The sequence below is a fragment of the Eschscholzia californica genome, unplaced genomic scaffold (genome assembly GCF_041429995.1).
Source record: "Eschscholzia californica isolate CP2 unplaced genomic scaffold, dmEscCali1.0.p SCAF_4, whole genome shotgun sequence".
Classification (NCBI taxonomy): Eukaryota; Viridiplantae; Streptophyta; class Magnoliopsida; order Ranunculales; family Papaveraceae; genus Eschscholzia; species Eschscholzia californica.
In genome coordinates this window covers 52534493-52559841 of record NW_028238461.1, presented here as the reverse complement: position 1 = coordinate 52559841, position 25349 = coordinate 52534493, and the positions used below count along the sequence as shown (strand labels likewise).

The 25349-nt window shown below is 36.6% G+C and overlaps 3 protein-coding genes, 1 non-coding gene and 1 pseudogene across 8 annotated transcripts; 3 read left to right on the top strand and 2 right to left on the bottom strand.

The window, feature by feature from the left end:
• Positions 1-11519: 11519 nt before the first annotated feature.
• On the bottom strand, positions 11520-11592 carry TRNAE-CUC (transfer RNA glutamic acid (anticodon CUC)). The gene has a single exon. It is a non-coding gene; the product is annotated as a tRNA-Glu (tRNA).
• A 61-nt stretch (positions 11593-11653) lies between these two features.
• LOC147546004 (dnaJ protein homolog) lies at positions 11654-14487 on the top strand. Of its 3 annotated transcripts, none has more exons than XM_086632807.1 (7): positions 11654-11828; positions 12054-12225; positions 12666-12831; positions 12915-13059; positions 13215-13491; positions 13586-13784; positions 13878-14487. In XM_086632807.1, the coding sequence occupies exons 2-7, from the start codon at positions 12076-12078 to the stop codon at positions 14198-14200; spliced, it is 1260 nt and encodes a 419-aa protein (XP_086488933.1). In that variant the 5' UTR covers positions 11654-11828; positions 12054-12075; the 3' UTR covers positions 14201-14487. The 3 variants fall into 3 exon arrangements, with proteins under 3 accessions (XP_086488933.1, XP_086488934.1, XP_086488935.1); XM_086632808.1 differs by having other exon boundaries at positions 11792-11832; XM_086632809.1 differs by having other exon boundaries at positions 11809-11888.
• A 683-nt stretch (positions 14488-15170) lies between these two features.
• LOC147546003 (RING-H2 finger protein ATL70 pseudogene) lies at positions 15171-16076 on the top strand (annotated as a pseudogene). The gene has a single exon (XR_015223141.1). The product of XR_015223141.1 is annotated as an RING-H2 finger protein ATL70 pseudogene (transcript).
• Positions 16077-16160: 84 nt separating this feature from the next.
• On the bottom strand, positions 16161-19606 carry LOC147546002 (Protein kinase superfamily protein). Of its 2 annotated transcripts, XM_086632803.1 has the most exons (7): positions 19303-19606; positions 18140-18395; positions 17672-17724; positions 17522-17589; positions 16964-17053; positions 16798-16867; positions 16161-16705 (listed from the first exon to the last, which is right to left on the bottom strand). In XM_086632803.1, exons 1-7 carry the CDS (start codon positions 19367-19369, stop codon positions 16419-16421), a joined length of 891 nt encoding a protein of 296 aa, XP_086488929.1. In that variant the 5' UTR covers positions 19370-19606; the 3' UTR covers positions 16161-16418. The 2 variants fall into 2 exon arrangements, with proteins under 2 accessions (XP_086488929.1, XP_086488930.1); XM_086632804.1 differs by lacking the exon at positions 17672-17724 and having other exon boundaries at positions 17522-17600; positions 19303-19517.
• Positions 19607-21544: 1938 nt separating this feature from the next.
• On the top strand, positions 21545-25211 carry LOC147546001 (uncharacterized). Its single transcript, XM_086637184.1, has 3 exons — positions 21545-21752; positions 21944-22051; positions 22176-25211. The coding sequence occupies exon 3, from the start codon at positions 23851-23853 to the stop codon at positions 25033-25035; it is 1185 nt and encodes a 394-aa protein (XP_086493310.1). The 5' UTR covers positions 21545-21752; positions 21944-22051; positions 22176-23850; the 3' UTR covers positions 25036-25211.
• The last annotated feature ends 138 nt before the right edge of the window (positions 25212-25349 follow it).

The window sequence follows — 25349 nt, the reverse complement described above, 5'->3', positions numbered from 1 at the left end:
TCTAACCCTCTTCATCTCTTCTTTCCAACTTTTTTTTAGATCTACTTTCTTCCTTCTCTTTCTTTTTCTTATTTGGGTGGCAATAAAATAGCTATTACTTGGATTCCTTGGAGTAACATTCTTGAGCATAAATGGAGCAAATCTTGGACAAATTGGAGATACATGGGGATATGGAATTTGAGCATTCTTGGTGATTTCTTTCCATTAATTTCTTAGTATTTTCATTTATTTTACAATGTCAATGAATGTTATTCTAGATTCCATGTATAGTTAATTTAGCAATCTAAGGTTGTGAATGAAACCCATTTTGGATCTTTATAATACTTGTTCTTGATTAATTAAATCCTTTGATGTGCTTCAATGCCTATTGATTGTCATTTCATGTTGATTCTATAACCTTATTATCATTCATGTATTATAATTAGATATTTCATGCTTTTATTGATTTATTAGATGAGATATGCCTTTTAGATCTTGAATGATAGTGTAGGAAATTAGTTTTATATGGTAGTCAATCATACATTCTCAATTATAAAATTGTTTTATCTAGAATATCATCCGGAATCCAAATAGTTCATTATATTGGATCCCGAGTAAATACAAAAGAGATTTAAGTGATTAAGTGTTTGTTTTATAAAGTGAAATTATGTGGTGGATTTTATAACCTTAGATATCTTCTCCTCTCTCTTAGTTAGTTTATTTAGTTTTATTCGTTTTCTTACTTCTTCCAAATCAACCATCAAATTCATGAGTGGTGTGTGTGTGTTAGTCTAAGTTAGCTATTAACATTTTGATTATTGGGCTAAACTCGCCGTCAATATTCGAAATTGCCTACTTATCCCTTGGGACGATACTCGATCTTATTTTCAATACTATAACTTGACCCCGTATACTTGCGGGAATAGACCTATTTTTAGGCCCATCACATCCACATACAAAAGGAGATAAATAAAGTCACCTTCGCGAAGCTTCTTGATGTATACACAACAATCGTAGTCACTTCTGCGAAAACCATGCTTTAGCATGAAAAAATCAAATCGTTTGTACCATTGGCGAGGGGATTGTTTCAATCCGTAAGGGGATTGTTGAGCCATATAAATTTCTTCTTCCAAATCTCCGTGCAAGAAGGCGGTTTTAACATCGAGTTGTTCCAGCTCAAGATCACTATGAGCAACAATACTCAATAGCACCCGAATAGAAGTATGTTTCACGACCGGTGAGAAGATCTCATTGTAGTCGACCCCTTCTTTCTGTGCATAACCCTTGGCCACTAGTCTTGCCTTATACCTTGTACCCTTGATCTGGGAAGAATCCTCTTTCTTCTTGTACACCCATTTACAACCAATAACAGACTTTCCTTCGGGCAATGGGACAACTTCCCATGTCTTGTTCTTGTGAAGAGACTCCATCTCTTCTTGCATAGCAACCAACCAACTCTCTCTTTCCTCCGCGGTAATAGCTTGTTTGAAGGTGACCGGCTCGTCGTCTTCCACCGAGAGTGCATATTCAACAAGATTTGCCTGCCCATAATGCCTAAGAGGTTTGTCTGACCTTAACCTCTGTACCGGCTTATATAACCGTTTCGGCCTAGTGTGTACCGAAACATCCTGCTGTTGTTGTTGTAAAACTTTTGTACCTTCCCCTTGAACCTCCTCATGATCGGGTTCATCAATTTCCTCATCCTGAGTATTATCCTGATGCTCCACCTGATCATGATTCCTAGAAACCCGTTGGTCTTCGGCTTCTGCTTCCACTACTTGAGTTTTAGTAGACCCAACATCACCACAACTAGGCACCGTAGCTTTCGCCATAGCTACAATAGATGACTCATCAAACACCACATCTCTGCTGATTACAAACTTATTGTCTTCCGTACACCATAGGCGATAACCCTTGACTCCTGTAGCATATCCTAAGAAAATTGCCTTCTATGCTCTATTGTCAAGTTTGTTACCTTTAACATGGTAATAGGCCGTACAACCGAAAACCTTAAGTCTCCCGTAATCTGCATGTTCACCTGACCACACCTCGTAAGGTATGCCGCCATCTAAAGAAGAATGTGGAGACCTGTTCACAATATAACAAGCTGTAGCAACAGATTTTGCCCACCATTCTACGCCTAATCCCGAATTGGAGCGCATACATCTAGCCTTCTCAAGTAGTGTACGGTTCAATCTCTCTGCGACTCCATTCTGTTGAGGTGTGTTTACTACTGTCCAGTGCCTCACAATGCCTTCCTGATTACAAAACTCCTTGAATGCCCCATCCGTGTACTCGGTCCCATTATCCGACCTTAACGTCTTCGGCTTTCGGCCAGTTTTGTTCTCAACCATTGCTTTCCACACCAGGAATGTGTTGAATACCTCATTCTTATGCTTCAGAAAATAAAGCCAGACAAATCTCGAATGATCATCAACGAATGTAACAAAATACCTGGAACCACCCTTGGAAGGTAACTTTGCCGGTCCCCAGACATCGGTATGTACGTAGTCTAATACCTCTTTGCTCCTGTGCTTGCTTGTAGAGAACGTCACCCTGTGTGCCTTCCCGAACACACAATGCTCACAAAACTCCATGCAAGGCTTCTTCATGTCCTTCAACAAGCCTTTCCCGCACATCAGAGATAGACCCTTTTCTGACATATGCCCAAGGCGCATATGCCAAAGCCTCGTACTAGCCGTTGGATCCCTTCCACTGATTCCTACTGCTACATCTCCAGTAATTGTTGTCCCCAAAAGTTTGTATAAATTACCGTAACGAGTACCTCTCATTACCACCAAAGAACCCTTAACGACTTTTACGGAGCCATTCTCTATAATTATCTTACAGCCGTTCCGCTCCAACACACCAAGGGAAATTAGATTTTTCCGCAAATCGGGTATGTGTCTTACGTCCGTCAATGTTCTCACCACTCCATCGTGCATCTTGATACGTATTGTTCCGAGTCCCACAGTTTTACATATACTATCATCACCCAGTATAACTGTACCACCATCTATACTCCTATAGGTAGTAAACAACTCCCTATTTGGACACATATGGTGTTTTTGGACACATATGGTGTGACGCCCCTGAATCAAGCATCCACTTATTGAAGATTTTCTCAGACACATCTGTCACCGAGAAACATTCATCCGCCTCTTCTAACACATATCCCGCCTCTTGCATCTCTTGTTTCTCCTTGTAGCCTTCGTTCTTTTGCTTCAACTTTCTCTTTGGACAAGCCGCTTTAAAGTGGCCAAGCTCACCACAACTAAAGCACGTTTTCTTGAAAGAGCCTCTAGATTTGGATCTAGATTTCCCGCCCTTTCCCTTTCCCCTTTCATTACTCCTCCCCCTCGTTACAAACAACTCTTGTGCTTGTTCTTTGTCTACTCCACCCGACGCCATACTGCTAGTAGCAACCTTACGAAGGTCATCCGCTAATAGCGAATTTCTCGTCTCTTCCATGCTTAGACTATCACCAACAAGCATCAAAGTTTGAACAAGGTTCTCATAGGATTTAGGCAATGAAAGTAACAATATGAGGGCTTGGTCCTCATCCTCAACCTTAACATCAATATTCTTCAAATCTGAGATAATCCTGTCAAACCTATTCACATATTCCTGAATAGAAGAACCCTCTTCCATTCTACATGTGAATAATTTGGATTTTAAGTAGACCCGATTCGTTAAAGTTTTCGTCATGAAACTGCTTTCTAGCTTTAACCACACACCCGCCGCCGTTGTTTCTCCGTCTACTAGGAACGCCACGTCCCTCTCAAGACACAACACAATTGGTACCAGAGCCTTGTTGAGATTGAACGAAGAGAAGATGGGATCGAGAAGTGGTACGGTCAAAGCAGGGAAATATGAGATAGAGAAGTTCAATGGGAAAAACGATTTTTCTTATTGGCGGATGCAGATGAAGAATCTGTTAATCTCGCAGAAATTACACAAGACGTTGACGGGAAAGAAACCAGGAGATATGTCAGATGAGGATTGGGAGGAGTTAGATCTCGAAGCACGGGCTACCATTATGTTGTGTCTTGAGAGGGACGTGGCGTTCCTAGTAGACGGAGAAACAACGGCGGCAGTGTGTGTCTTACGTCCGTCAATGTTCTCACCACTCCATCGTGCATCTTGATACGTATTGTTCCGAGTCCCACAGTTTTACATATACTATCATCACCCAGTATAACTGTACCACCATCTATACTCCTATAGGTAGTAAACAACTCCCTATTTGGACACATATGGTGTGACGCCCCTGAATCAAGCATCCACTTATCGAAGATTTTCTCAGACACCTCTGTCACCGAGAAACATTCATCCGCCTCTTCTGACACATATCCCGCCTCTTGCATCTCTTGTTTCTCCTTGTAGCCTTCGTTCTTTTGCTTCAACTTTCTCTTTGGACAAGCCGCTTTAAAGTGGCCAAGCTCACCACAACTAAAACACGTTTTCTACTATAGTTTTTGAGCGGTGTTAAATTTCTCGGTCGTCGAAGATTTAGTATAGAAGGTTATTACTATACGGTACCATCTTGGGACGAACTTGCGGGTTGTGTGAGTCGTCTTCATCTATCCTTCAATAAAGATTTCTTGTTCGCCCGAGGACGTAGGCTTTAAAGCCGAACCTCGTTAATTCTGTTCGCATATTTGATTTTGACTTAGCTTTTCGATTAATCTTCATAATCGGATCAATTTCTAGGATAGGTTCGATAGCTTCCGCGACTTTTAGTTATAACATATTCTTATTCATCTGTTTTTTTTCTATTTATTATATGGTTCCCATTATATGACACTTAAATCTCTAGGGCAAATCCCAACTCCATCTATACATTCTTTTCCTTCAGTCATATCTAGGTTAGTCTTTATATAATCAGTAAACCAACCTGGCTACCACTGCCTCATCCAGTTTGAGCAGAATCAGTTGGACCACCAGACCAAACCCTAAATCACCATAAAGAAAATAAAAGGATCTCCACTCCAATTTTCTTTTTTTCAATTGTTTCTTTCTACTAACATTTTTGTCCTTAAAGAATTATTAGTTTAATCTTATTTAAACATCAGTTTCCACTTTCAACTTATATTAGTAAGAATTTAATTTATGATTTTCCTTTTTTCAATAACAATAAATATTATAAGTTTGATTTATGGGAGTTGGCAAATATTGAAGAAAACTGAAAATAGTTGATCAATGTGTGTAATATGGTGGGCTCCTTATGTACGGTAGAATTTAGAAGGATTTTATATTTCAATTTTAGATTGAAACTCGAGATCTTCTATAACTTTTTGAGATCGTTTCATCTTCACTGTTACCAACCACTATATCTCTCCTTCATGTACTGTGTTGTTCTATCTCTTATCTCTTCCTGTTGTCGTCGGCGAAGACGGGAGGAAAGATTCCCTTTGTTACAGGCGAAACCGTTCGACGGGAGAGAACTTGCTCTGTCATCGGCCAAAAAATGGAAAAGAAAGAGAGAAAATTGGGAGCAAGGAATTTGCTTTTAGGTTTAAGGTCTATCAAATTGGATTAACTAATTGTTTAGAAAAAACATCTATGGTCCATATACAAGAACTCTAGTGTTCTTGTAGGATATAGACTTCCCACGACGAATGTAAAAATTAATTTTCTAATACAGAGTTGTGATTCACATGAACCAACTCATCTCCTAATTCATTTCCACATCCATCGTCTTTAACATAAAATAAGGGTTAAAATATGTATACATATCTTTTTCTTTCTTTCTCTTTTGCACAAAAGGATATTTGCATTCATATAAATATTCGGTTTTATAAACTTTTCCATGGATCGGGGAATATCAATAAACTTTCTTAGCCTAAATAAGTATATCACAGGAAAAGTAGTCCCCCCCCCCCCCCCCCCCCCCCCCACGTGGAGGAAATTCGTTTTAACAGTGGATTTAAGTTGATTTTGAGTATATCTGAATAACATAAGAAAATATGGAATATGACTCGAGTTGACACAAATAATGAGTCAAGTTTCACACCTGAATCATTTAGTTTAGTTAGAATTAATCAACTCTAATCACTTCAACAAAAAATACTGTATCTCTAATCAAAAGTTATATAATACGAGTCTGACAAAAATAAACACCCTAAAAATTGTAACTTGGTTTAATACCAACATGAGCCAAATTATCATTTGAATTAGAAGGTAAAAACACTACCTATGACTTCCTATCGAGCTAAGTTTAGTGGGAAAACATTGCCACAAACTGCTTTTTCGATTTCCCCACAGCTTTTGTAATTCTTTCTTTCACATAAAATTAATCACACCATGAAAATGGGCATCATAAAATTAAGATGTTGGATCCAATTAACTAACAACCAGGTTGATTTTTCATCTAAGTTGGATGCCACGAGTCATTAGTAGATGAGAACTAAAAACGGATCCTATCAAAACGAAAAAAATATGAGATCTGTTTTTAGTAAAGAGAAATCGCTTTCCTTTGTAAAAGTAGTAATTACAAAGAAAGTTGATTGGCAGTTCTTCCTAAGTAGTGGTATTAGTAGTAGTTTATGTTACCTAATGTCGAATTAAGCTGTTTTTAGTTGACTCAGACGTATCTATTAACTATTATATTTTGTTAGGATTAATTTATAATCTCAATTAGTGTGCTTTTCATTTAAACTTGTAAAGGGAAGGCCAATGCAATAGTTCATAAGTGGATCCAAGGTTTCAACCAAGAATAAAATGCCATGAAACCTTTCAATATCCACTTATGCTTCTTGAATGGCACTCTGTCTGAGTTTGAATCATGTGACCCGAACAAATAAAAATCGTCGTCAGTCAATTATTCATGCCAGTGAAACATCACAATAAGAAAAAATTAATTAAATTTATAATGTTTTAAAGTCAAAACGAACTGCTAGACCCTTATGAGACTAAAACGACAAATTATACTATGAACCGTCATAAATTAGAGACCCCCAAATAATATTTAGATACTCTAAATTCATAGGGGACCATTAATAAAATGAAAGAATCCCTCAAGTAAGTGGGGTTTCCTTTTCCATTTTTCTGTTTAAATGGTTAATTAACAAAAATAATATGCATGCATTATTAAACTTTTGATAGAGATAGATATTACCTTCACCTTTTTAGGTTTAGATGATACCTTGACGTGTTGCACTATAGAGATGTCTATCAAAGTGCCACATCAGCAACATTTACAAAATAAAAGTAACAAAAAGAAAAAATTGAAAACAAAGAAGGAAAGAAGAGAAGTTGAATCAGTAGGGCTAGCTAATTAGTTTATGAATTAAAGCAATGGTAGCTTTAATGACATATCTTGATTTGTTTACTGTGGAAGAACTAATAAAAGGTTTTAAGGGAATGGCAAATCTAGCAACCTTAAATCCACTCCGAAAGCATTATTGAACAATAATTTGGATTTGTTAGTTTCATCCACCGATATAAGAAGAAAAAATGATAAAACTCCCATTCGTTGGGATTTCTCAACTGCATCGCTGTCTATGAATTGCCAACTCGTTCTTCACTAGACACGCAGTCTGATCTCTGGTCTCCTGTTACTGCTTCGGAGTTCTAACGAAAATTTGAAAGGACAATTACTTTATAGAACTCTACTTGACATGAGTGGAGAGAGAATTGGAGAGAATGAAAAATGAGAGAGGATGGATAAGGGGAGATAGAACTGAGATAAATGAAAGAGAAAAAGAGCGTAGTCGATCAATGCTACTTTATGGAACTGAGATTAAAATTATCTCATTAAATAATTTTACAATAACTTTTCTATACAAACAACTCAAAATCAGTGAAGCTACAAAGAATGTCACGCTAGAGACCCTTTGATTTTGCAAGTCGATCAATGCTTTTACCAGATGTGATTATAATTATAGTAATTTATTATCGATTTATCAGAGATAATTTGTGATTGAGTTAGGTACTTAGGTACGTACTATTAGAAACAAAATGCAGGGCGAGATCTAGCTGAGTATTTCCAACAAAAAGTATGCTACTATGTACCCACCATATGAGTCCCGAGAAGTTCATATTACCTATATCCAAGAGAAGATTCAAAATCTAAAATTCCCTAACAATTTATTTGTTTTTGTTTTTTTTTTGGTCACATATGAAGTTTATTCACAATTTTTATGTTGGTTCTAGAGTCTAGCATATTTAGTTTTTTTTTTTTTTTGATGAAATCTAGCATATTTAGTTAGTAGTTGAATTTGAGCAAAGGATCATCTTAAAATCTGGTAACCAATTTCCTTAACTATAAAAAGGGGTTTGGTCTGTGAAATATTGATTCGGTTTTGAGCCTTAAACAAGCCTTGAGCGCTTTACCCATAACTTGCAGTCTATGGGTGGACATTACTGCAACTCAAACCCCATTTATTGTCCATATAAAATATGAGTTAAGGTAGCCGGTGAGGTACAGTCTATCTGTACCGATCATAAAGAATATCATTATAAGAAGAAACGATGAGAACCAATAGAAAATTTAACAAATGTTTCGACCAAAATAGAAACAGAATGCCAACGACCCTCAACAGAAGTGGTCAAATATTTGTGTAAGGACAAAACCAATGTGGGGCACGGGCTCCCAATTTTGGGAGCCCCTAAATTTTGGGAATTCCGTGACTTTTCTCGATTCTAACGTCGGGCTCCCAACTGAGGTTCTCAAATTCAAATAATGTACGTGTACGAAATTTTGATTTCAGATTTCGACTATAAATTAAAATGTGATATTATTCGAAAGAGATAATTTCAAAAAGATAAATACCAAAAAAAAGAGAGGAAAAATAAGAAAGAAGTAGTTCGAAACATTTTAAAAAGATTAAAAAAAAATCAATTGAAAAATATTTAAAAAGAAGTGAGGTGGATGCCCTTTTTAGGGGGCAGCCCAACGGTCATATTTGGGGGCTGGAAGCCTCCCAGCCCCACTGAGAACCCAGTCTCCGGACTCCCGGATTGGAAGTGGCGGGCTGGGGGCTAGGGCTCCCAAATTTGAACTGGGAGCCCAACTGATGTAGACGCAGCGGAATTAAAATAAGAATAAGAAAATAAACGAAGAACGGTAAAGAAAACTGTAAATAAATTAAAACTGTATTAACTTCAATGATTTTTCTCTTCTATATGAGTATCAAAATAGACTTGACCTCATTTTATAGGATAATAGACTTTCCTAGATAGACTCAAACTAGGATTCCTAAATATTAAAGATACCTAAAACATAGAAACTCCTAAATAATAAAAATACCAACATAAGGTAATTTCCTAATCCTAAACTAACTAGGACCACTAATGTAGCCGATTGGGTCGTGGGTACGCGTGAACGTGGGCCCACGCGTTATGCGCCTGCATCAGCTCCTCGTTCCCCAGAAGGTTCGTCCCGACTGAAAGATAAAATCGACGAGGAATATGGTTGACGTATTATTGTTTTGATGTCGTTCACCATATGTTGAATCATAGCTAAATCAGATATTAGCGATGGAACCGTTTCGGAAAAAGACGGTTGTGGTTGCGGTGGTGGTGAATAGGAAAAAGAAGATGATTGTGTTGGTGGTGGCGGTGAATACGGTTGTATAAAAGCTAGTGAATACGGTGCTGACGTATAAGAAGAGCACGAAAGTTGTGGTGGTGGTGGTGAGTATGGTGTCGGATAATAATAAGATGGAGGTGATGGTGTATAATAAGAGTACGGAGGTGGTGGTGGTGAAGATGGTGTCGGATAATAATAAGACGGAGGGGATGGTGCAGAAAACACTGGTGGTGGTGACGGTTGGTATTGATAAGGAGACGGTTGTGGAGGATTTTCTCGTGCGATTTTTCCCGGATTCCAATGATAATTGTACGAGTCGTTATTCACATATAAACATGATGAACATGAGCATTGATTAGTTATCTCTTGATGAGTATAATCTGATTGAATATAATCATCTTGACGAATAGAATACGATTGATATGAATTTAACTGGTCTGGAAAAATTTTCCAGAATCATTAGCCCAAAATTTTGGTGGCTCTGAATACCACATGATGTAGACGCAGCGGAATTAAAATAAGAACAAGAAAATAAACGAATAACGGTAAAGAAAACTGTAAATAAACTAAAACTGTATTAACTTCAATGATTTTTCTCTTCTATATGAATATCAAAATAGACTGGACCTCATTTTATAGGATAATAGACTTTCCTAGATAGACTCAAACTAAGATTCCTAAATATTAAAGATACTTAAAACATAGAAACTCCTAAATAATAAAAATACCAACATAAGGTAATTTCCTAATCCTAAACTAACTAGGACCACTAATGTAGCCGATTGGGTCGTGAGTACGCGTGAACGTGGGCCCACGCGTTATGCGCCTGCATCCAGGGACGGAACTAGGAGTAGTAGTCAAGGGGGGCCGAACCAAAAAAAAAGTGAAAAATCTAAGTCTACTAGTGCTCGAACCCAGGTCTCTCACGTCCAAAACTCAAACCTCTACCATCTCACCAACACTACATATATGTTATGCATATGACTCGAACTTTATTTATGCGATAAATCAAAAAGCAATCAGCATTTCTAAAACAATTTACGGCAAGTCAAGGGGGGCCATGGCCCCCTTTGGCCTGCATGTAGATCCGTCCCTGCCTGCATCACCAACCCTCACCCACGTAGTTATGCCCTAAATGGCTTCCCAGTCTAAAGTTCGAGGTACTTGAGTTTCAGATCCTCTTAAAAAGTCTGGTTGACTTCTAGACGAAACAGAGAAAGAATGGAAAACAAATTAAATTTGTCAATGCAAAATCCGTATCAACTTTCTTGACAATTCCTACCAACGATACAATTACCTCTCATATCTCCAAATGTTTTTTAATTAAAAACAGTCTTACTTACATTAAATGTTCTTCTTATTGAATTAATATATATTAAATCTTTTATTCTTGTGCGCATTAATCTATCAAGAAATGTAAAACTGATAAAGGAAGAGAGCAACCAGAATGCATATAGCAGGAGGTAAAAATCTATAGGTAATTCCATATGCGCGTTAAAATCAAGAAAAGAACTATCACATCATTAGTTTCTTTTCTTTTTTCTTCTTTTTCTTCCTGTGCAACCCCGTCACATAATATACGTTCTCTTTACATTTTCTTTCTTATCTACATATCTAGATATCTTCCATACTACTATACTATGTCTATGTCCACCATTCATGGCATGGCTCCATTACTAATCAATTTTTAACTCTGTAAAATTTGCTCATATATATGGATGATATATAATTGTGACTCCACGTTCAAATCATCAAAAATACTTTTTCATTCTATTTATTACTTAATTGCTTGTTAAATTAAGCTCGCAAGTATAACGAACTTTTGCATTACTTCCGAGAAACTAATAGTGTCAAATTGAACTGATATGACAAACGCGGAAGAGAAAATTAGTAACGAACAATGTATAAATTAGTGAATAACGAAAACTCTACTTGAGTCATACGAATTAAAAATTAGAATCATTATGCTTTGGCTATGGAAAACCCTAAAAATGTGATGAAAATTTTCCGTTGCCGGGACTTGAACCCGGGTCTTTCGGGTGAGAGCCGAATATCCTGACCAACTAGACTACAACGGAGTTTTGCCTAATTTTTTTTCTCTTCCTAATTTAATTATATAGCCGCATAAGGAACTTTCCTGAGGCGTTTCTAGAGTATTCTCGGAGGAGCTGCCTCTAACATCTACTCTGATAACTGAGTCCGTCGATGTAAATAAATCTCAGCCGTTCATTCTAAAGAACTATTTTTATTACTTCATATAAATTCTAAACTCGTACCAGATACTACTCCTTTCTAAATCGCCAGAAAAAGGAAGGTAAGTAAGTCTCTCAAACAATCTCATTGGTTTGTGAATTCTAGGGTTTCATTTTCAAATGTAATTTGTTGGGTCGTCTACATTTTTGTGATTGAAATCGATACTGCGATTTTAATTTGGAAATCTTTTGATTTTTCTATTAGGAATTGTTAGGATCTTGGAAAATTAGAATTAGGGTTTTGATGTTATTGGTTTTTCTAAATTTGTGGTTTTTTTTTTCTGTAGGGTAATTATCAAGTGAGTAAAGATGTTTGGAAGAGCACCTAAGAAAAGTGATAATACAAAGTATTATGAGATCCTTGGGGTGCCGAAAACTGCTTCTCAGGATGATCTGAAAAAGGCTTATAGAAAGGCCGCCATTAAGAATCATCCTGATAAAGGAGGAGATCCTGAGAAGGTAATCAACATTCATCTCTTTAGATCATAAATGAGCAATCTTTTTTCCATAGTCGTTCAGTAATTTGATAATTTCGTCTTGGGTAGTTCAGATCCTTAGATAGTGATTCAACCCTCATTGATTTTTCTTTGCATGTTCGTCTAATTGCTTCATTTATGGAAGTGGTTAGATAGTTTTTGTCTCCAATTAGCTACATTAATTAGTCACTGCAACTAGGGACTTGTCTCTTTTGATTATAAAGATAATTGCAGGTCCGATTAATGGGTTAATGTCCTTAAGGTGTCGTATGATCAAATTGGGATTCTCTTCTTGTTCATCCCTCGGGTTTGGGGTTCTTGTGAAGGCTCTCATTTTGTGTTGTTAACGTCCACACTTATGTCTTTTGAATAAGTTTGATCTAGTCTCTATTCCCAGAGTAAAATTGAGTTTTGTTATTACAGTTTAAGGAGTTGGCACAGGCATATGAGGTATTGAGTGACCCAGAGAAACGTGAGATTTATGATCAATATGGTGAGGATGCACTCAAGGAAGGAATGGGTGGAGGTGGTGGTGGTCACGACCCCTTTGATATCTTCCAATCATTCTTCGGCGGAAGTCCCTTTGGAGGTAAGAGAGACTTCTGAATTTCATACAATTTTGTGTAGCAAGTTAACTGTGACTTAGATTTCAAATGAATGTATTGATACCAGGTGGTGGTGGGAGCAGCAGAGGAAGGAGGCAGATGAGAGGAGAAGATGTTGTCCATTCCCTCAAGGTATCGCTCGAAGATCTTTACAGTGGCACTTCAAAGAAGCTCTCCCTTTCACGCAATGTCATCTGCTCAAAATGTAGTGGGTAAGAACTCGTAAATTTCGTGACCTCCCACCTATTCTAAAGCAATGCTACTGCTATGCACCTGCCCTGTGCATTGTTCTTCTTGCTATTTTGATTGATAATCTTACGGCGACATTATTTTTCTCATATTATGTTCATGTGGTATATATTTGCAGTAAAGGATCCAAATCTGGCGCCTCGATGAAGTGTTCAGGTTGCCAAGGATCGGGTATGAAGGTTTCAATCAGGCAGCTTGGTCCTTCAATGATCCAGCAGATGCAACACCCTTGCAATGAGTGTAAGGGAACTGGGGAGACCATTAACGACAAAGATCGGTGTCCTCAATGCAAAGGTGACAAAGTCGTCCAAGAGAAGAAGGTTCTTGAAGTCCATGTTGAAAAGGGGATGCAGAATGGGCAGAAGATTACTTTCCCAGGAGAAGCCGACGAAGCAGTATGTGAACTTTATCTGATACTGCTAGCCTATTAACGTCTTTGTGCAATAATTGGTTCTGATTAGTGTTTATTATATATTTATGTGTTTACAGCCTGATACGGTCACTGGAGACATAGTGTTTGTGTTATCTCAGAAAGATCACCCAAAGTTCAAGAGAAAGGGCGAAGATCTGTTTGTGGAGCACACATTGACTCTCACTGAAGCTCTGTGTGGTTTTCAGTTTGTATTGACTCATTTGGATGGAAGGCAGCTCTTGATCAAGACTAACCCTGGAGAAGTAGTGAAGCCTGGTATGATGCACAGGATATTCTTGTATGGGGATATAGTTGGGTTCCGATGGATTGTCATTGTGCTGATTTGTGTCTTGTGTGATGATTATGCAGATTCTTTCAAGGCGATAAACGACGAGGGTATGCCGATATACCAGAGGCATTTCATGAGGGGTAAGCTCTACATACACTTCACAGTCGATTTCCCCGACTCTCTGACCCCGGAGCAGTGTAAGGCACTGGAAGCTGTATTGCCGGCAAGAACAGCGACTGAGTTGACAGACATGGAGGTGGACGAGTGCGAGGAGACAACATTACATGATGTAAACATTGAAGAGGAGATGAAGAGGAAACAAGCCCAGGCGGCTCAAGAGGCATACGACGAAGACGAAGATATGCATGGTGGTGGTCAAAGGGTCCAATGTGCCCAGCAGTAAGAAAAGAGGAAAGGGGTCACCATTATAATTTTTGCTTCAAAGTAAGGAACTGAAGAAGAACCAGAGCAATAATCTAGTATTATCAATGTGGACTGAGAGATGATGGATTAGGGTATTTTTCTGGTAAATTTGGGGAAATGAACAATGTGGTAGGGGTACTATGGTACATGAGATATTAATTGTCTATTTGAACCTGGTGTTTGTAACTAGTAGTAGTATTGTTGCTCCTTGATGGATTTGGTTGGTGTTTTTGGCTGTCAAAGTCTTCAGAAATTGTTTTTCTATAACCCCTCTTATTAGACTTATGCTTATAAAATTCGTATGATCTTTCACCAAGAAATGGCTGGAAGAACATGTGAGCTCTTTATGGCTTGCTACATGGAGCTGATATGGTAAAACTGGGAGAGGATGAATTTGGCTGCTTTTGACTTCAAACGGAGTTGTGATGTATAATTTGTCTGAACGAAAGACAATTTTTTTTTTTTTCGTTTTTAGGGTATTTTCTTTTTAGTTGTTGTTGGTCCATCAAATATAGGTGTAGCAACTCTATCAAATAATACATTTCTCTTTGTCCTTTTGAATAACATACAGTTAAATAAATAGAAGATGTTTTGAGTTATCTAATAGGTAGGAGGAGACGGACACTAAACAGAACAATTGTTGTTAGGAAACTTAATGACAATTTAGCACGGTAAGCAGCTATTAATAATCTATATCTATTGTTGCTGTGTCTTTTTTGGTTCAACTGGGATTTGTTTTAGATAAATTACCTTTAAGTTCAAACTATTAGTATTATTAAGTTAAATAAGAGACGTAGATTAGTTCTAGAGAAAAACAAATCCTACCCTAATCTCATACACTAGTATTTATTTATTTTATTTCCTGTCAGTTTCTCAAGTCAATGGTTCTCTGTCCCTCTCTCTCTTTCTTATTTTCGTCTTCTTCTCTCTCTCTCTCTACAATGAATGACTAGAAATCTGCAGTTGCAGTTCACCTCTGACTCATTCATCACCAAACTTCATCCTCTAACTATCATCCAAACTGGGTTTCATTTTCCCCTAATAAAACCCACCATTCATCTTCCCTTCCCAATCCTTCTTACCTATAAGAGATGAGCAGTGAAGCCACCTCCACTGATAATGGAGATGGAGGTGTTCATGGATATCGTTACTTCGTCGTTATCTCAATTGGTGCAGTAATTCTTATATCCAGCATTAGTATTGCTTCTTACTTATGCTCTCGTTCTCGCGATACCTCATCACAACTACCTCGAAGATCAAGAAGAAGAAGACCTTCTCAGCTCCCCCAAGATAACAACAACAACCCACTTGATATTCAAGTTGTTGGCTTAGATGAAACAACTCTAAAGACTTACCCAAAACTTCTTTACTCAGAAGCTAAGCTTCGAAACAAGCACACCATTACTAGTACTACTTCTTGCTGCTCCATCTGTTTAGCTGATTATAAAAACACCGATACCCTTCGATTGTTACCTGATTGTGGGCATCTGTTTCATCTGAAGTGTGTTGATCCATGGCTTCTAAAGAATCCTTCCTGTCCAGTTTGTCGATCATCACCAATTCCAACTCCTCTTTCGACTCCTCTGGTAGAGACTATAGCATTGAATTCTATGGAGCCATCAAGCTAGATAACTGTTTTTTTCCTAAGGTGTGGAAATAGAGCATTGGAAAATTCCAAGCTATTGAATATTAAGAAGATATGTGCATCCTGCAAATTGCCTTCAAATTCAACAAAACAATCTTCTTTTCATTTATCTCTTTTTTAGCATAAGTTTAATTTTTATGCTTTTGAATGTAAAGCCTGTACCATAAGCCGAAAAAGATATTCTCAATGTAATCAACATTTGTTACAACTATTCTGCTATCTGGTTTCGGTTACGGAGTTTATTAGCATATTGAACAGAGAGGAAAATTCAGACTTTGGATGCCATCTTGTTGTATTTTTCAGCAATATGTACTAAATTGAATGATAAAATGATACAACGTTTTCTGTCTCCAAATTACAGATCCTATAAAGCAAGTGGATAAAAATGCGCAAAAAAATACACAAGCAGCAGCAAATTTTCGATAAGAGCCTCAAAGAATTGAGTAATTTTTACTTATTCTTGTCGCAGTTTATTGAGATTAGACTCTATCGACATGAATATAAAAATTGGATCTGATTTGGTGAAGATTACTAGAAAGAGTAATGGATTGTTCTATATTCCTTGGAGATACCTAAGTATATGTTGAATAGAGAATGCCGGTTTATCTCCTGGTTTCGTACAAAATTTAGCTATAGCTAAAAGACGTTTTAGCTCTTTTGAATCGTAACTATTTCCAATATCCGGATCTATCATTCTATCAAAGGAATTGAAAGATCTCGATTCTTGGACCCATTGAACTATGTTTGTACCTTGCTCTTCTGATGATTGACCAGTTATTAGCTCAAGAATAAGCACCCCGAGTTGGAAGATCGTGTTTTTACAATCTTGATCCGTACTACCTGAAAGAGTTGTGAGAAACAATTGTCTTTCTGAAATATAATTAGAAAAAGGAAAAATTGCATCTTTAAAAATGACATGATGCAAAATTTACCTTTTGAAACCGTGGCACGGGATGTAGCAACGTGGCTCTCAGTAGAACCAAGCAACTCAACGACAGAGAGCTGAAACAAGTAGAAAGCACTATAAAGTTTTCATGCATCAGTTTGAACTATCAAATTGCTATGTTTTTTTATTATGACAAACTAATATCATTTTACCTTGGCTACAAAGTTTTCGTCTAAGAAAACATTACTTGAATTGATGGAGACATGATGAATAGGAGGGTCACAGAAAAAATGCAAATACTCCTGCAAAGTTGATAAACAAAATTCATCAAGATATTGTGTATCACAATCTCGATCGCATCAGTCGTGGCTCTCGTGAGAGGTATAGAGGACAGGCGAAGAAACACAAACTGCTTTTATTCTAGTCCAAATTAAGTTATGGAGATGATTACATTGGTTGAGTAGTTTTCCATACCTAAGTAGAGTAGTTGTAAGTTTAAACAATTCAACAATGACCTAAATCAAGTTTCTATGTCGATCATGTTTCTCAACCCCTAAAATACTTTGAGGGGAGGGTCACTATAAATATTCCGTTGTAGTTAATTGAAATTCTTGTTGTTGAATTATCCCGTATAATTGTTATCTATGTCTATGGATCTTGTGGTGTAACACCGTATGTAACGATATGACTACATGATTGTGAATAATGCATCTTAACATGTATGGGCATATGTATCAATAAAAATGAAGATGGTGAAAAGTATGACCTACCAAGGCAGCTGTTACACCGACGGCGATTTGAAGTCTAGTCCTCCAGTTCAAGGGAGTCTTAAGAGGGTCTGTCCAAGAGCTACTCTATCAAAACATTTATAACGAAATAATGAGTTGCAAAATAACACAGTAGTCTTTCTTCAATAATACCATTCAGATGCTCCTTCAGGCTCCCTTTTTCTGGGTATTCAAACACAAGAAACCTGCCAACACGGTAAAAGGAACACAGTTGTAGGACTACAAATAACCAGGACTCAAGGACTATCATTGCCAGACGCCGACACTATAAACATGAGAAATTCACATCTGACTATCTGAGTCATTCCCGTAAGTACACCTCTCTTTCCAAAGTTTGGTTTATTTATGCCAGAATTTCAAGACGTTTCGGAATCTCGCGAAGATTAAAAACAACTAAATTTCGCCTATGAAAGTAAAACAGTTTATGCAACAAATTTCAACATCAAAATGTTATACCGCATCATTACATTTTTGGATTAAACCTAAACATACATTTCTAATATTTATCTACTTCCAGTTAGATTCTTTCAGGGTATAGTGTAGAATAAGATTCCTGAAACGAGATACTCTAGAAGGCGAAAGAGATTAAACGATGCATACCTTTCATGACCAACGGAAAACCCTTTGAGTGCGACAAGGTGACGATGATGCAAGCGGCCCAATAACCGCATTTCGTTGTAAAAGGCATCCTTCCCTTCATGACAAGCTGTAACATCTTTTACCACAGCAACAAGACCATCGCGAAACTGTGCTTTGTAAACTGCAACATGAGAATGTTTAGCAATGACTTTGCGGAATCCACCAGTAGCTCTCTTTATATCCTCGGACGAGAAGTGCCTAATTTTTGGCAAAGGACCTGACAGAAGTGGGTAACAAAGAAATATATAATGGAAGTTGTTTGTTAAACATATGCACAAAACTAATTACTAATGGCAAAAGCCAGAAATCATGCTCGGAGAGGCTAATAAGTTTGCCTCCACATCAATCAGTTTGGTTGCAAGATTTTGAAACAATGGCTATCTAAGAATTTGAACGGACATACTTTTTGCACCAAGCCGTGGTACTACTAGCAGTAAGAAAACCTAGTAGCAAATGTTGAAACCAAAAGGAAATGCACGAAAGATAAAGGCACATAAATGCACGAAAGCTAAATGCACATAAATGCACGAAAGATACGTATTCTGCCATATTATATTTCCGACAGAAACAAAATTAGTCAATTGATTTATGTACTACTGAAAATTCTTAATAGATGCTTAGACCTGCTCTTTCGGTCAAGAAATTCTTAATAGAGTAATATACTCATTACACTGAAAATTCATCTACAATCTGACCATCCAAGTCCAAATCACTCAAATCCTCTATAACAAATTCTTCTTAATCCATAATGTATATTGAAGTCATGAATCAAAAATCACTTCAAATTTCCAGCTTTGAAGAGGGACTATGCCATATATTCCAAAAGATAAATTGCTCAGAATAATCAAAGTTGATAAACATCGATCAAAGTCATGAATTATACTCGCATTGGCATTATATCTAAGCTGTATCTAAGGATCTGGTTTCAAGTGGTTGATAACGAAATGGAATTTTCAGTACTGTTCTTGACAATTCATGAAAGATTTACTCAGACAAACAAATCAAATGACAATTCAATAAGCAAAATATGAAAGATTCAGAAATCAGATCCAGAGAATTACAGAAAGAAACTGAGTTTAACAATTGCTTATGAAATCAGAAAGTAAGAATGAGATAAATTGAACCTGTGTCACGACGACAATAGCATGGATTGATACAGGCAGGAGAGCAAGAAGAAACGATTTTATACATTCTTGAAGAGGGAAATTAGGGTTTGTGAATAGCAGCAGCAGCAGGAGTATTCCTTTTTTATTTTGAAGAAGTTGTTCATTATAAATTTCCATGGATTCCGCCAAGCAGGATGGAGTAAAAATTAAGGAAGATTACTTCTTAATTAATTAATTAATTATAAATAAATAATAAAAGAAGAAGTTTCTTTTTATTTATTTTTCTCTGTTTCTGGACGGTCACTCAGAGAAATTTGTCTGTACGGACGGCTTCGATTTTTTGCTTGTAATATACGCGAACTTTGTTGACTTACACAAACAAGGATACCTATTTTGTTCACCCACGTTATATACCTCTCTTACGAAATAACCAAAATAAAGCCGGAGTCATTAAGCTGGCAAATAGTAAATAATGATATGTACACCGATTTTTAAGAGTGGGTGTACAAAATGAATTCGCACACTGTTGTGCTAGGTCAGAAACTTGAGAAAACGGGTATTTAACGATACGGTCGGCTAATTGGCTTGTTAGCTCCAGTCTAGGGCACCAACCACATGGTAGGCCATGGTCTCTCGCTAAAGAGCCAAGATATCAAATTGGAACAAATTCCTCTTTGCTAGTTTAGGCCCGTGACATTTTGACAGTCTATAAAATATCACGGTTGTTGAGTGAAGGGGTGGAAAAAAAAGGCCTACGAGCCGGGTCAGCCCACGAAACGGCCGAGTCCGATGTGATCGTAGGTGTCCGGTGTCCGATACGGACATTACCCGTTTGGACCGCCAAATTTAGTCGGACGGGCATGGACAAAAGACTCTAACCGGCATTCCGTCCGAGTCCGACCGATTGGTATTTTCGACTTACTTAAACATTTTAATCGTATATATGCATATAGTTATAATCAAGGGTTTTTTGAGTTTACCCCCTCAATACTAATTGATAATTGAGTTTACCCCCCTCAATAATTGATAATTGAGTTTACCCCCTTAAACTTACTATTTTAGGCATAATACTGGGGCCATGTTTGGCGTAAAGGAAATGAATCACAAGTTAAATAGTGTACGGACAAAATAAGTCTTTACGAATCATATTTTTGACTAAATCTAACATACTAAGGTATTACAATTACTAAAATCACATGACCCAATCATTACTTTTGATAGACATATTCATTTTCCTCACACCATCAAACATTGTCTTAGTATTTTTAATAAAAGTAGTAAGTTGAGGAGGGTAAACTCAATTATCAATTAATGAGGGGGGTAAACTCAATTACCAATTAGTATTGAGGGGTAAACTCAAAAAACCCTATAATCAATAAATATAGTTAAGCATTTAGACCACACTTACACATATATGAATGGAATTACTACGTTTCTTATTTATAAAGATTTGTATCTCTTTCGTCTCAAAGAATTTACGATGCGGGACTATATTTTATGAGATTTGCTTGGGTGAAATCTTAATGAGTAGTATCTTTTATGGACACTCTAACAAAAAAAAAATAAACATTGTGCTCGAGTCCGACGGGTATGGGACCCGAATTGCTTTACAATTTAGGCGAGTACAAACGGGCAACAGACAACCAAATTTTGTGAAGTGCCCGTCCAATTTGTCGGGATGTCCGAACGAAGAAATTGAGATTTTGTCCGTTCCACCTAGACCGAAAGTAATCGCGGACTATCGGTCCGGTCCGTTTCCCACCCCTAGTTGAGTGAGACTATTTTAACACAATCCCTTGTATTACGTATGGAGTTATTTGAGTCTTGACACATATTTTATGTGAGGTTTCTTTTTTTCAAATTAAAGAGTTGCAATAGGTCCTTGTTGATCGCCAGCGGCTAAGTCTTGTCCCTCGTCCATTGAGTGGGACAGTAATGAAGAAGTTCCTTAGCCTGCCACAAGAACCATTTGTTATCAAACTTATAATTTGATTCCATTAAAAATGGCGTTTAATTTAGGGTGAATATTTCATTCATCCCTAGATAGATAGACTTTCCTCACCAAATACCAACAACCCACTCGCGCCCAACTGTTTTCTGTTATATACGACCTATAGAAGACCGTAACTAACTTTTGTCTTCCAAAATCTGTTCCAACTGTTTCATTGATGCAAGTTAATTTACACCCTTCCTACACTCCCCTCTTTCTCTCTCTCTCTCTCTATATATGTATTCAAACTTGCGTCATTCGAGAGAGTTTGTCACTCTCTCCAATCTCCAACTTCCGAACCCTAAAAGAATCAGTTCTTCTTCTTCTTCATATAGGTAGCTCTGAATAAGTAACATGGCGGTGAACTTAGTTGATTATCAGTTTAACAATCTGATCATCATCATTGAGATCATTTTAATGGCGTCCTTTCTGTTCTATCAAACACCTTCAGTCGAAGCCAGTTATTTCAGCTACTGTGGTACGATTCTCTTACTTAATTTGAACATTTTGCTTACTAATTCAAACATCTATTTTCAAATTACTAGCTAGCTAGGTTTAGTTCTTATCCAGTAGTAGCAGAGACAATCTAGATAGATCTATAAACTGATGAACTAATTACTAGTATTAATTAATGGTGTGATTACTACTAATAATTAATTAATTAAGCAGATAATAAAGGTGATTATCCAGTCAAAATGATTCATTATTACATGAATGATGATGATGATCCATTGCGTATAGGAGTTCCATTTTTTCTAGTCCTCTATCTATCTACAAGTAAGTATAAATATTGTCTTTTCAAACTATCAAAATTATTCTCTAATTCGAAGTTTGAATTTACACGAGTCAGATTTGACAATGTTTGTTTAATGTCTAAAAGATTTTCGACATAATTTTGTAGATCAAACAATCACAAATGGGATAGTACTGATCGATATTTTCTATCTCGATTTCATTCCTATTTACACTGAATCAATAGACCTCTGCTCAATCATAGCTCACCCTCTTTATTGCCCAGTCGCCACAGGACGACATTTTTTCATCCACCATCTTCAGTATTTGCCATTACTGGTAACAAGTAGTATACATTTTCTGCTATTTTTAATGAACATATATATTGAAAGCTTAGGATTCAAACTAATCTTGATTTATTATACAGGGTCCATACATAATTTCTATGGGTATAGTTGAGAAAAGTGGGTATCTATTGACTTGCATGGACTTCTACTTCTCCGTTTGGCCATCATCAATTTCACACAATATTCGATGATTGAATAGGTACTCTGTTATAACCGTCGTTCATCTTATACCTGTTAAATGATCTTTTTTGGAGACGATTTGGTTTTGGATCTCTACATTGAAATGCTTCAACTCAAGTGTTTGTAAGGTTACATTTTGAGTGTAACGAAATACTTGGAACTTCTACATAGTTTTGTTAAGTTTTACTAGGCTAATTGTTAAAGCCCATAAGCAGTGGATTCCAAATAGTGTCCGATTTTCTTCGCAACCAAACACTATTTTTGAATGACGATTAATAGTAGAAAAATGAAATTGAAATACAAGTACATCTTGCGGAAAAAAAATTAGCATATTGACATAAGTGAGAGAAATACTGAATGGTCTAAAAGATTAGAGTCAAGTACGGGCCGGATAATGATTTGACTTACTCCAATTGGCCAAACCATATCTCTCTCCCCATGGCTTGACCATTTGGGACAAGTGGGTTGCCCTAATTGTAGGAAATAATGATGGGTCCCCCACACTTATTTTCAAATATTGAGATTACATCTCCCTGACTATACATATTACAAATTGATCAAATTGTTGGAAATATGTATTGATCTGTGCTTGTACATATTACAAACGTATTTTGTAGGATTGAGATTACATCTCCCTGACTTATTTTCCAATGTTGAGATTATATCTCTCAAATTTATCTTCAGTTACTAGCATTATCATCCCAAACTTATTGATATCATCTGTCACCAGTTATATCTTTTAAATGTTTGAGAATACCAAAGAATTGCAACAAAAAAACAAAATGTTAAAGAAGATGGGTAATTATCACACATGGAACATTAAAGTGCCTTTGAGAGAGATGGAAGAACTTCTTCTTTTTTGTTGAAGAGATCCAAGGACTTAATCAAACAAAACAAATTATGACCGTTGCCCACTAACTCTCACCAAGCCCATCAAACTTTTCTAAGTATTATTTTTGTACATTTTAATTGTATCAAAGTTTGATGCATTGAGAATTTCATGCCACTGGTGATCCTCATCCACTATTCTAAGCCGTCGATCTTGAGCACTGATTCCTTGTATCCAAATAAATGTGGGTATCCAAGTTTTCAATAACATCCCATGGTGATCTAACTTCGAATTTAAAAATCCAATACCAGCTTTCTAGCCGTTGAACCCAAAACTCACTTTCTTCCAAAAATCAAAAGATAGAAGAAAAGAAGTTTCAACCTCTCTCTCTCTCTCTACTCTCTTTCTCTTTCTAAGCACAAGTTTTTCAATTTCAGGTAAGAGGAACTGCTACTAGGGAGATTTGGTAGGTGAAGAGAAAAGAAGAAATGAAAGGGGTGAAAGGAAGATTTCTTAAGAAATTGAAATCAATTAAACCCCTTTCTTCTCTAAAACAAGATCATAATCTTCTGGTAAATGTCTCAGATAGGTTCTTGTCTATGGGTAAAGATAAATACAGAGAAGAAGAAAATCAGATGATCCATCACTGTAAATCAACTTTAAACGTTATTGATGTACCAGAATTGATGAAAGATCTTGAAGATGAAGAAATGGAGTTGGGTGAAAATGTCGGAAACAAAGAGAATATAGGGCCCATGGTAAAGTTAAAGGACCCATCAATGTCCACCAAAGATGGTAATAATAATACAGAGAATCTCATCTTATCAGGATCAAGAAGAAAAAGTTCCCATCTTGAAATTAGGGCATTAACAGAACTCAATGATCATCAACTCATTCCAAATTCAAGAAATACCCATTACTCATCAGATACTAAAACCCCTAATTTTCATCAAGTTTCATCAAAAGAAATTGATGTTTTATCTTTTAGGAAGCCAGATTTGAATTCAAGTACTCTGTTTGATCCAAATCTTCTTGCAGCATTTGAACAAGCTGTAATGGATATGAGAGCTCATGAAGGTGTGAGAAGAGCTAGAATAGAAAGAGAAATTCTAGAGAGAGAAAGGGAAAGAGAAAGAGAAGTAGAAGAACCAAAATCGAAATCTCGTCGAATTGAAGAAAACCCATTGTTAGAATTTGAAGAAAAATGTCCACCAGGAGGGAATGAATCTGTAATTCTATACACAACTAGTTTAAGAGGGATTCGAAAAACATTTGAAGATTGTTCTAGTATTAGATTTCTATTAGGAAATATTAAAGTTTTGTTCTATGAAAGAGATGTTTCAATGCATTTAGAATATAAAGAAGAACTATGGAGTATATTAGAAGATAGAGTGATTCCTCCAAGGCTTTTCATAAAGGGTAGATACATCGGTGGAGCCGACGAAGTTATCGGATTACATGAACAAGGAAAATTATTGAAGCTATTAGAAGGAATACCAAGAGATTTATCAAATAATCCATGTGATTGGTGTGCTGGAATTCGATTTATAATGTGTTTTAAATGCAATGGAAGTCGAAAAATTGAGAATGATGTTGAAGGGGATGATGGATTGAGGATCCAATGCCCACAATGTAATGAGAATGGATTGCTTATATGCCCATTTTGTAGATGAATAATCTTTCTTTTTATTCTTTCACATTCATTTGTTTCTCTCTCTCTCTCTCTAGATCTTCAATTCTTTGTTTTACTTTTGTATTACACATATATTCTTTAGATTGTATTATTCCTTCAATGATTCATTAAATTTGTGGGTATGTGAAATAATACTAGTTGTTTCCTTGGTCACCATATTTTGAGCTCTAATGAAACTCTTAAACAAAAATGAAATGGAACTCTTCTTCTGGGAATCTTCCACTGATAAGAAATGGCCTTGGAAATTTCTCTGTCAAAAATTGAAATCTCATATGCAGAAATTGAAGCACAATT

Coding starts and splice junctions, on each gene's coding strand:
- LOC147546004 (XM_086632807.1), top strand. CDS start 12,076: ATGTTTGGAAGAGCACCTAAGAAAAGTGATAATACAAAGTATTATGAG. Junction 13,060..13,214: donor ATCTGCTCAAAATGTAGTGG/GTAAGAACTCGT, acceptor ATATATTTGCAG/TAAAGGATCCAAATCTGGCG. Junction 13,785..13,877: donor TGGAGAAGTAGTGAAGCCTG/GTATGATGCACA, acceptor ATGATTATGCAG/ATTCTTTCAAGGCGATAAAC.
- LOC147546002 (XM_086632803.1), bottom strand. CDS start 19,369: ATGTATAAAATCGTTTCTTCTTGCTCTCCTGCCTGTATCAATCCATGC. Junction 17,054..17,521: donor TCGGTGTAACAGCTGCCTTG/GTAGGTCATACT, acceptor TCAACTTTGCAG/GAGTATTTGCATTTTTTCTG. Junction 16,868..16,963: donor ACGAAAACTTTGTAGCCAAG/GTAAAATGATAT, acceptor TACTTGTTTCAG/CTCTCTGTCGTTGAGTTGCT.
- LOC147546001 (XM_086637184.1), top strand. CDS start 23,851: ATGAAAGGGGTGAAAGGAAGATTTCTTAAGAAATTGAAATCAATTAAA.